This window comes from Phoenix dactylifera, chromosome 2 (genome assembly GCF_009389715.1).
Source record: "Phoenix dactylifera cultivar Barhee BC4 chromosome 2, palm_55x_up_171113_PBpolish2nd_filt_p, whole genome shotgun sequence".
Taxonomy (NCBI): Eukaryota; Viridiplantae; Streptophyta; class Magnoliopsida; order Arecales; family Arecaceae; genus Phoenix; species Phoenix dactylifera.
The window spans coordinates 11,352,477-11,364,060 of NC_052393.1; the positions used below are offsets into that span (position 1 = coordinate 11,352,477).

Here is an 11,584-nt window from a genome sequence, read left to right on the forward strand (position 1 = left end):
CCAAAAGACCCTTCAGTATTAAAGAGGCATTAAATACCTAATTTTTATTAATTGTATAATATGAATTACACCAACTTTTTCAAAAAAGTGGATGGTCAACTAAACATAAGTACTCTGAAAATCTGTCACTTTTTAATGATCAACCAAACATACCAAAAATACTTTTCCAGACATTCTCTTCCTAAGAATCTGCTTCCCAGAAATCATTCTTAGAAGGGAAAATGCTTTCTGCGAACCAAACGAGTCCTAATTGTAGAATTGTTTAACATGTATTGTCAAGGATCAAAGACAAATTCTCCTGCCTTATGATAGTTACAAAGTCCCACCCCTTGAACATTAGGCCTAATATAAATGGCCATCTATGCATCAATAATATATCGAAAACTCGGTAGAGAGACGTCTTTAAATTTCTATGGATGCAGCAGGCTGCGGAGTGCGGACCCAAAGCATAACATCACATGATTGATGCCTTCGGGCTTCAGTAGCCTTGCACTTCCAATTGTTGGAGAAACAGTCCTCAACCACTTCAACAATGACCTACTGAATTTAAAAGGCACACTGGCGGTCTCAAATTACATTCACAAGTTGGCAAAATTTGTAGCGTTATTAAACTCCCCTTGCCTCACACCCACCGGAGCCTGACATCACACTGCTATTGGCTTGGTAAGAGTCGTATTCATGTGGGTCCAACTCAGAATACACCACTGGAATTCTCATTCATCGAAAGCCACGATGAAGGGAAGGGGAGGAAAATGTTTTCCCATCCACATCATGGGTTGGCCAAAAGTCCAAAATTTAATTTGTCCGGCACTGCCTCTGTCGGAAAGCCGACGTGCGTCATCCAAGATAGCATGTTGCTTGCCTGTCACACTGGGATTCGTCGGCTGCACAAAATTTTGGACCGCTTCAATTGTTGTTATCAAAGTTGAAACTCGTAAATCAGAAATAATAGCATTAGAAAATCTTTAACCGTGTTGCAATCACGGTATTAGGATACGTGATGCTTGGGGAAGTGTCAACGTTTTCCCTAACCATTTGGCTCTTGCCTTCTTGGGATTTATGAAGGTGTCCAATGTGCCGTCCAAGTTGAACCATGAATAGTCCTTGCTTTGGTCTTCCTTTTTTTTCTTAAGCGTGATGTCCTACACGAGAGTGATGGAGATATGGTTCCCCAAGGCTGTTAGATCCGGATAATTTATTTGTATGTGCGGGCATTCTCGAAAGGTAGCCTTGTCCTCGATGAGGCTCGCAAACAAATTCTAGTGTGGTGAAGGAGTACCTATAATTGATCAAGTATCTAAGATTTTAGTGGAGAAGCATGCTAATGCGTGGGGTTCATCTAAGAAATTTATAAATGCTATCTCTTATTGTCCAACATCTCATGACGTAACGAATTAAGAAGGTCCCCTGCATGAAGGAGGATTAATGGATAGCTAGTAGCTGAGTTAGTTAATTGGTTTACAAGTTTTAACTAATAATTTGTCTCAACATCAAGAATTAAAAAAAAAAAATACATATGGAAATATCATGTCAAAGCATATCACAAGATTCACTTATATATCCGTTTCTTTATAAGATCGTGTGGAATCTCTAATATAATGTAATATAATATGGTATGATATAGATATGATATGTGGTTTAATATGATAACAATAATGCTCATTCTCATCAAATTATCAAGTACTAGTAGTCAAATGAATGGTCTTATCATCAAAGCAAGCGCATGTTTTATACAGTAATAAATATACACACGTAAACGTTGTGTTTGATTCATCAGATACTTCCCTATGTGCTAAATAAACAACTATTTTTGGTGGAAATCTGAATACATGTTCCCATTATATACACACACACGCACACGACTCGTACATGATACCTTTTTTTACATTTTTTTTCGATTTAAAACAAAAAAAGGCTGCTGATGGAAGCTATGCGCGAGCCTGAGGTGGGATAGCCATTGGCCCTATCACAGTAAATGCTGCGCCGTCACCCGTTTTAACTTTTAATATTCAACACTCTTTATTTGGTTAAAATTTTCTACTTTTGTTCTATCATATCCATATGCTTGTTTGTTTGTGTTCCTGGGTTAAATAATGTCAATCCATATCTTTTCCTTATCGTTAGGCAATCTTATTCTCACCAAACCCAGTATCAGTAAAATATCAACAGAAAGGAAAAGCTCGAGATTTGATTCATCAGATATCAACAAAAAAAGGAAACGCTATGAGTTCGATATATTCAATCAACAATAATTCTACTATTTCAGCAACTTTTTGGACTTTGGGAGGATAAGGTGCAAACCAATGAGCAGAACTCCAACAATAATAGCAATTATTCATTAGACGTGTTGCCACCCTAACTTTTGTCACCTCAAAGTGAACTTCGACAATAATGTGTTAGCAGGATAAGACAGAGGTGGGACAGAGTTCGTGATTCGAGATCACAATTTCTACCTGATTGCTGCGGAAGGGCAATGCATCCGTGATACGGCAGTTATAAGAGCGGAGCTTAGGGCGGCATGGGAGAATATCACATATACGAGATATATTCTAGGGGCTGGTGAGATCACCTTGAAATGAGACTTTACCATGGTGATTAACTGGATTCGAAAATGTTGCGCAATAGACTGACGGTCATCCTCTCATGTATAATAGGAGGCGAACAGGACGGCTGATTGTGTTGCCTCTTTTGCTGCCTATCACTCCAAAAAGGTCTCATGGACATAGGTAGATGTTGTATTCCCTTCTTTAGGCCACATTTTATATCTTGACTCTGTTAGTTGTACTCACGCCAGATTAACGTGAGCGATTGTTTTACCAAAAAAAAAAGGTTGCGGTGCTTGGCTGCAGTTTGACAAGCTGTAATTTGTTGGCTTGCTACCGAGTCCAAAACCACCCTACCCTATGGTAAGATAATATCATTTGGAGGAAAAGAAAAAATTACTTCCTTCTCTTGGGTCCATGGTTACATATCCTAAATACTTTTTAAAAAAGTTTTGAAATACCAACTTTTCTTAGAAAGTTCAAGAAAGATGTTGCACCATCACGTTCAACCGAATTATATGCTATTTTGGAAAATTTACCTGCCCTAAAAAGTACGCATCCGGCATGGACCCTCATCGCCAGTACCTCTACTATGAAGAGGTGTCTATATACATGCACACTTTACTAGTGAAAATGTGCAAGTAAATAGGGAGTACAATTAATATGGTTTATATTGCTACTTCGTTCATTTTTGATGTAGGGGTCCCTATAGTTAATATACAATTAGGCATAAATGTGTTTTAGTTATGTGCTAAAAAAATATGCTTACCTTTTCTATTCATCAAGTTTAAAGGTCTTAAGATTATATTAGATAAACATGAACTTGTAAAATATTTGCCTTAATTTTAATGCGAGCAGCAGTTCTCATATCTTGTCAAAAATTGGTATGCTAATTTGTTTGGCTGATGATTGGAGTCTTTCCCGGCATGGGTTGCATCCGATCTTTATTCTGCAGAAAAAAGTTTGTATAGCTACTGGTTGTTGATCCAATCTAGGAGAAGGAAAAAAATCATTCAACACTTTCAACTTAATCTCTCAATTAGAAAGAAATTAAGAAAAGTAGCTAGGGTCTAGATCTTATTAACCAAGTTATAAGATCATTATTTATTTTGGTAAAACCCACCCATATATATATACAATCTGGGTCAAACTCTTCTACTAATTAGAAGCAGCTTCAACTTTTCTACAATATATATGATTAGTAAAAATAGTTATAAAAAAATCTAAAATTATAGGAGTTAGATTTTGATTTCTAAATTAATTTTGCCTGCCTTCATCTCATATAATTCTTTCCGAATTGAAAGATATGCTTTCTTCAAATCCATCTGAAAAGAAAATTTTTGATTTAATTTACATACATTGTGGACCAAATGGTAGATTTTGGTTCTAATAAATAAGTGAACGGAAACATTGCACAGTTTGAAATCGAAGTTACTCATCGGCTAAAAGATTGTTCGCATTAAGAAGAAACTACTGGACCACTGGTCATGCATTAAAAAGAAGAGTAGTTATTCTCCGTTTTTGGCAAGAAGATTCAGAATTATTTCACATACCAACCCGGTCGCCCAAGCTGGTTTTGATTTAGGCACTTACTCTCGCCTAACTAATGTAATTTACAAGAACGCCTACCTTTTAACTTAGAACAAATTAATAAAAATTAATGGAAAAGATTTAGAAATAGAAAACTATAGGATAATCATTTTCAGTTCTACATACATTTGAGATATTGATTAATCTTTATATTATAACAAAACTTTAAGCTAACAAAAGAAACATTAATAATATAATAATAATACAACATAAACTTGAAAAAACAGATTAGTACAAGTCCGTCACAAGATTGCATTTCTTTTTATAAAAAATAAAAAAATTGAAAAAAGCAACGATCACCACCTAATATATATAACAGTATTTTGCATTTAGTTACCATCACTCCTCAATAGCAAGCTGATCACATGACAATAAAATGAGATTATGAGATACAATAGACAGATGGCTGCCTCCTAATCATTTGTTAGAAGTGTGGCATTCCATCTAGCGAGCTATGTAAACTAATTAGCAAAGTACCATCTTCTTTATACTCATAAATATCGTTTCTAGAAACTAATTTCGGACATTAAGAATCTAACACCTTTTCAATTGCAGGCACACCTAGCTTCTCAGCTAACTTAAATTAAGTTTCAATCTTTTGAACTGCCCCAAGTTCAAAGTTGGATTGCCGACAATTTTTTTGGGATGTCAATCAAACTTCCGTACGCCGTTAGGCTTAGAAAAAAGGAAAGTTGGATGGTCGAACGAGCATGGCTCTGTAGCTATCCCCTCCCCACTTCCCGGGAGCGCATGGGTCGCGGTTGAAGTCGGGTTGGTGCGTGGAATTGACTCCTCCATCGGCCACTCCCGTTCACGATTTGGGGCGTCCATCCATCCAATCGCCAGATCAGGTACTCCAAAATACAGCACGCGTTTGAACGAGGTGGCTGAGCTAAATTGACTCCAAGATCCATGCACTCCTTTGGTTTGCTTTGCTGAAAAAAAAAACATCAATTTTTTATAAAATTAATATTTAAATATATAATATTTGAAAAAGTAATTTTAGCATGTCTTATTGATTATGAAAAAACAAAATATTTTGAAGTGAAGCTATTTTCGTAATAAAATTATATAAAATACATGTAATGTCTTTAACAAAGAAAAAGTTCTCAATTTGTTCTAGCTAAAAACTTGATTATTTTTTTCAAAAAAAAAAATCACATCAATTTTGGACGGTGAGAAAGATTTTTTGTTTTTTATGAAATGTAAAAAAAAAAAAAAAAAGCTACTTTTCGATCTATTTTTTGAAAACTTCAGCCGAACAGTTCGGCATTAATTTCTCTATCTTTTCATGGACTATACTTTTCTCCTCTCTCTTTTCCTGTGAACCACGTGAGTCTTCCTACATTTTTTTTCCTTATATTTGGTGAGGGTACAGGTAAGGAGCATTATAATGAAATAATGCCGAGGTACGATAACCATGCATTATGATGGGCGTCAATAGCTGATGTATACTTTAGGCCACTCGCTTGGTATGAACGCTACGTAGCCGAAACACGAAGTCCTGTAATTTTAGGCCACCGGCCTTCCGATCCTCAAACGTCCCTATCTGAGTCTCGCGCTTAATTTCTTTTTCGCCCCACTTCAATCTCAATCTACATCACAGTGTGACGATACCCTATTGCCATGGCAACATGTAAACTTTTGTAATTTGAACCATTCCACTCCGGTCTCAATTATGTCGTTTCTGGAGGCGATCCGTCCACAAAATACATCATCCGCTGGCGGCTCTTGTAGGCGTCTGATCTATCTCCTTAAAAAAGCGGAAATTTTCAGGTTCCGTGTGAATGAGGCATTGCTCTTAGTACGTTCAATCACTTTCAACATTATCTCATCTAATGCAAGGATAAATAAGATGAACTGAAAACCAACCGAGATACAGTGTAGCAATTGCATCCATCCCGGTGCTGTTTGTAGGAGGTGAAATGCGCAATTTTTCTGACAAGATTTCATTATGTTTTCGCTTTAATTCTTCTGAGACAACTTCTTTACGGTTAATTGATAGTTCGTCCATTGTTGCCCTAAAATGTGAAAAAGAAAATCCTAATAATTATCATATTGAGGTTCTTTGTCAAGTCCTGATCTTTTTAAAAATCTGTTTGCCATTATAGCATAGATAGATAGCGGCATTTTCATCCCTTAGTGATGCTTTTATCTTTTAGTCGAAGAGAGAGTGTGGTTTTATTAAGAAAGGGAGTGGAACCATCATTTTGGCTCTTCTTTTCTTTTAAGTAATTTGTTTCTCCATTCAAAAGTTTTTCTTTCTTTATCTTTGCTTGATTTAATTGATGTTTGCTCGTATCTCAGCCATAGGTTAATTTGAAATTGTTGGTTCATGTATTCATGGCTCTACATGGTGTTAGAGCTGGTTTGTGTGTTTGTAGCTCGATATAGTTAAAGAGCTTCAAATAATTCGCTATGCGATGGTACAAATGTATGAAGTTTTATTTTGGTTACTCAATTAATGAATCATCATGGCTGATGCTACTACCATCTTTCATATTGGAATCAATATGCCCGGATTCACCAACATCAATATGGCTGCTTTTTGCTACCACCATCAATCTCCGTAAATTGAAAAATACTTGCTATACAATTTGGAAGTTTATAATCAAACCATATTTGATCGAACGATGTTTGTGAGTTATCTTAAAAGAGTCAGAGGTGATACCAATAGATACTTTTAACAACGAGCTTGTGAGAAGGAAGTGAAGTATAAAATCTAAGAAGATGATATGGATAATTCATGCTACAATAGATAGAGAAAATTTGTCCATATCTAAGATATTGAGAAGTCTAATAAAACACGCGATATTTTTGAAGCTATCCACTCACGATCCAGCCAAGTAAGACATCTCAAATAAAAGTTACCTGAAGAGTGGATTTTGGTTTCAAGCTTTCCCAAAAATCCAAAAGAAGAGCAAAATTAATTTAAAAAAAAAGATTTGAAAACAAGGAGCTTGATCAATGAGAGGCTGGATCGAGTTCAGAAGAATTTTTAGAGTATGGCAAGGTTAATCAATTCAAGGATCAATCAAGTCCAGAAGAAGATCCGAAGTAAGAGGAGTTTGATCAAATCGATTATATATCAAGTTCATACAAGATTATGATTGGAGAACTAGTTGATTTTGAAGTTATTCATGAAAAATCAAATGATTCTACAGTCGATCTAGTCATAGAGACCCATGTTAAGAAGTCAAATCATATAGAAAAGTCCTATGCTAAAGATATCCAAGCTATAGATTTTTTTGAAGATTTAGTCTGTCATAAGGATGAAAAACTCACTAATTTTAAAATAGTTTCATATTTCAAGCAATAAGAAGATATGCATGGCATGGTTGATTCATATAGTGCTATTTAACAAGGCTTGAGTGCGCTAGTATTACTTTTGAAGCCACTTCAGAGTGTCAACAGTCAGAAACCAACAGTTTTGTGAAAAGCAGTAGCATTATTTTAACCCTTCTTTTTTTTTGAGCAATTTATTTCTCTCTCCAAAATTTTTTTTTCTCTAGCTATTTTTGCTTGATTTAATTGGTATTTATTCTGGATTCTGGCCAGCATGTTTAATCTACTTCGGATAACTTGCCGTCTTATGGATCAATGGGTGGAAATGAATCCCTCCGCATGCGATGTTTTGCAAAGGAATGCCATTTTAGTTTTGATCGTAGAAGCCTTGAGACTAGCGGACCTAACTAGACCTAACTAGAATAACAGTAGAGAAACCATGTTTTGCACATGATTACTTCTCTCATAAATACAAGGAGATTGGTATAATTGAGGGGAGTTGTTGGTATAACTGGTTGAGTATTAAGTTGCCGGTGCAGTATCAGTATAACTATTGTATATATTGAAATAATATATTCGAATCCTCAGACGAATACACACGTATATTACAGTATCCTAAAATCCAAAAAGCTTTATTGCGTGGACATAGGAAGATAAACCACCGCCACCTTCCCAACCTGGTCTATAGTTTTTCCCTTCTCCCTCTTATTTCAAAACCACCACCAAATTAAGATACGACGAACCTGGAAACATCGACAAACCCTACCACAAAAGTGCTGCTCAATATAGTGCACAAGTGAGTCGTGGAGTGGGCACTGCGGTGAGCCGGACCGCCCTAGGCGCGGTGAGCCCAAAGACATCCCCCATGTCGAGCTCGCTCGGCTTCATCCCATCCGGCAGGGCCCAATTGAAGCAGTGCAGGAGCTGCGCCACCGCCAGCTCCAGTGCGTGCAGCCCCAGCTGCATCCCCGGGCATGACCGCCGCCCCGAGCCGAACGGTATGAGCTCAAAGAAGCTCCCCTTGAAGTCGATGCCCGTGCTGTCGCCGCCTGGGGCGAACCTCGATGGCCGGAACTTGTCAGCGTCCCTCCATGCCAGTTTGTCGCGGCCGATGGCCCAGGCGTTAATCATGACTCTTGATTTCTTGGGGATCAAGTAGCCGGCGACCTTGCAGTCCTCGGCGGTCTCATGGAGGAGGAGTGGGATAGGGGGGTGGAGGCGGAGGGTCTCTTTGATGACACACTTGAGGAAGGGGAGCCTGTCGAGGTCGCTCTCGTGGACTTTGCGGTCCAGCCCAACCAGGTCAGCCAGCTCTTGCTGCACCCGCTTGAGCTCGTCGGGGCACCTCATTAGCTCTGCCATGGCCCACTCTATTGCCGAGGCCACGGTCTCCGTGCCACCGAACATCACATCCTGCCATTTAAATGAACTCGTTTAGATGAAGCTGAGAGATAAGGTACGCAAGATCCTGCTTGCTTGTTAATAAAAGAAAAGAAAACGGAGAGACAGTGGTTTTGGTTTTGCAATGAGTGAGAGACGCGTATCTTTAGAGGATGGAAGCTTGTTAGGGATAACAAAAGTGATTTAAGGTGACAAGGAACCTGCCAGACCTGTGATCTGGTGAAGTTTAAAGGCCTGGGAAGGAGACAAAAGCTGATGTTGGTTTAGAAGAAAATGTTACTTCCATCTACCCGGGTCGATGTGGTGCCGTATTGAGAGGGAGCATTTCCTTTTAAATCAGAAAATGACACCTGAGACTCTGAAATTACTGATATATAGGGCTCGTTTGGTTCGCAGAAAAAGAAAGAAGAAAAATATGGTCAACGAAAAAGTAATGAAATGCTTCTTCTTTGGTTGAAGTTTTCAAAGAAGAGACCGAAAAGTTATATTCACATGGGAGTATAATTCCCATATTTCATGAAAAAGTCTTCTCGATAAGAAACATGGAAAAGTTACTTTTCCATGAGCCACAAATCACTCAATTTTTATTTTTTTTTCAAAAAAGGCCCTTCAGTATTAAAGAGACATTAAATACCTAATTTTTATTAAAGGTATAATAGAAATTATACATAATTTTTCTAGAAAAGTGGATGGTCAACCAAATATAAACATTCTGAAAATCTGTCACTTTTTCATGGTCAACCAAACATGCCAAAAGTACTTTTCCAGGCATCCTTTTCATAGAAATCTACTTTCTCGGAATCATATTTGTAGAAGGAAAAATACTTCCCGTGAACCAAACGAGCCCATAGACGAGAAAGAAAACAAAAGAAAAGTAGAGTAGTTTTATTTTACAATTTCCATATCCCTGCTATATGAAATTAAAGAAATTTTTAAAGCCAGAACTAGGGTTAAAGTCCCGGATTTTGGAGGCTAGTCAGTCAACGAAGGGAGCCCCTATCAATTTAGTAAAAGAAATAATGAAAGATAGGGGGGCATATATTAACGAGAGAGAGAGAGAGAGAGAGAGAGAGAGAGAGAGAGAGAGAGAGAGAGAGAGAGAGAGGGACATGCATTTTCTTACTTAAAACGCAAGGATAGAAAATCTTAGCACGAGGCCAATCCAGATGGTTCCTCTTGGAATAAGGATAAGTTACTAGTAATATTATTATTATATGGCCTAACAAAGTGGTTTTTGTATGGAGCAAGAAATGTTAACGATATCATAAGCGTAATTATGCTTGAAAAAAAATTTTAAAAAAACTTAGCAAAAACGACTAGTGATGAACAATAACCATATTGGCAACATACCATGATTATTGCCTTGATGTTATCCCTGCTGAGCTTGAGGTTTCCGTGGAGCTCATCCTTCTGATCACCACCTTCCTTGCTAACACGAGAATCTTCGAGGAACGCAAGCATGTCGTCGACCATGTCGGCGTCCTCCGCGTCTGTCGCCTTCGGGTTTGCCATGTGCATGTCGATGATGTTGTCGATGAAGCAGTCGAGGGCGGCCCGCGCAACCTTGAGCCTCTGGTTGATGCCGTGCGGATCAATCCAGCTGAGCCAGGGGATGAAGTCCCCGATGTTGAACGCCCCGAAGAGCTTCGAAAACTCTTGAATTATTGAGATGAACTCGTCCTGGTTCTCTTGGCTCTGGGTTCCGAAAGCAGCCCGGAAGGTGATGTTCTTGGTGAGGTTGAAGATGAGCTCGCCGAGGTTGACGGTGGTGCCTTTCCGGTCAGCGACGGCATGGATCATGGCTTCGATCTCTTCGCGGACGGCGGCCCACGACTCGGCGCGCTTGCGGCTGAAGAGCTTCATGACACACAGCTTGCGCATCTGGCGCCAGAAGGGACCGTAGTGGGCGAAGGCCATGTCGGCGCGGTCGTAGGTGAGATAGGTGATGGTCATGGTGGCCGGCCGGTTGGAGAAGACGTTGTCCTGCACCTGGAGGACTTCTCGGGCCATCTCCGGCGTCGACACCGCGAAGGCGTGGAGGTAGCCGAGGCGGAGGTAGCAGAGGCCGCCGTACTTGTCTGCGAGCTTGGCGAGGCCGCGGTGGGTCAGCTGGTCCATCATCAGCATGTTGCCGATGATCGGCAGTTGACGAGGCCCCGCCGGAAACGGGAACTTCCGCCGGCGCCTCATGGAGATAACAAACAAGAGAGCTAGAGGTATCAAGAAGAATGATATGAAGCTCATGGTTGTAGACTCTTGCAGCCATTCCATAGCTTCTTTTACTACTATACTACTTTTCAACTACTACAACAACACTCACGAACACAATCAAAAAAGGAGACAAAGGGGAGCGAGGAAAGGGGGAAGGGATAAGGAGAAGCTAAGGAAAGGTGGAGAATCTCTCTCTCTCTCTCTCTCTCTCTCTCTCTCTCTCTCTCTCTCTCTCTCTCTTCTCTCTATAATGACCCAAAGGGTGTTTCTCTTCACTGAGAATGAAAGGGAAGGGGGGAAGCAGCATATATAGTTTTTAACAAACTTGCCAAGGTGGAAGAGTAGATATGTGAGAACAGCTGGGAGAATAGATAAGGTATATTGGAAGTGGTTAATTTAACATATTTGTGGTCATTTTCCTTTCTCTTGATGGTGCTTCTATTTCTATATATTTTTCCCTTGCCAATGTTTTTATACGAATGGCACACTATTACTTTTCATTTGCTGATTAAGAAATTAAGCCAATTCCAGGTCCAAGTGACGGAACGAATGCG

The 11,584-nt window shown here is 39.2% G+C and overlaps 1 protein-coding gene across 1 annotated transcript; it reads right to left on the reverse strand.

Annotated features, from left to right (window-relative positions):
* Positions 1–7,997: 7,997 nt before the first annotated feature.
* On the reverse strand, positions 7,998–11,280 carry LOC103708487 (cytochrome P450 84A1-like). The gene is made up of 2 exons (XM_008793428.3): positions 10,170–11,280; positions 7,998–8,831 (listed from the first exon to the last, which is right to left on the reverse strand). Exons 1-2 carry the CDS (start codon positions 11,088–11,090, stop codon positions 8,199–8,201), a joined length of 1,554 nt encoding a protein of 517 aa, XP_008791650.2. The 5' UTR covers positions 11,091–11,280; the 3' UTR covers positions 7,998–8,198.
* Positions 11,281–11,584: the final 304 nt, after the last annotated feature.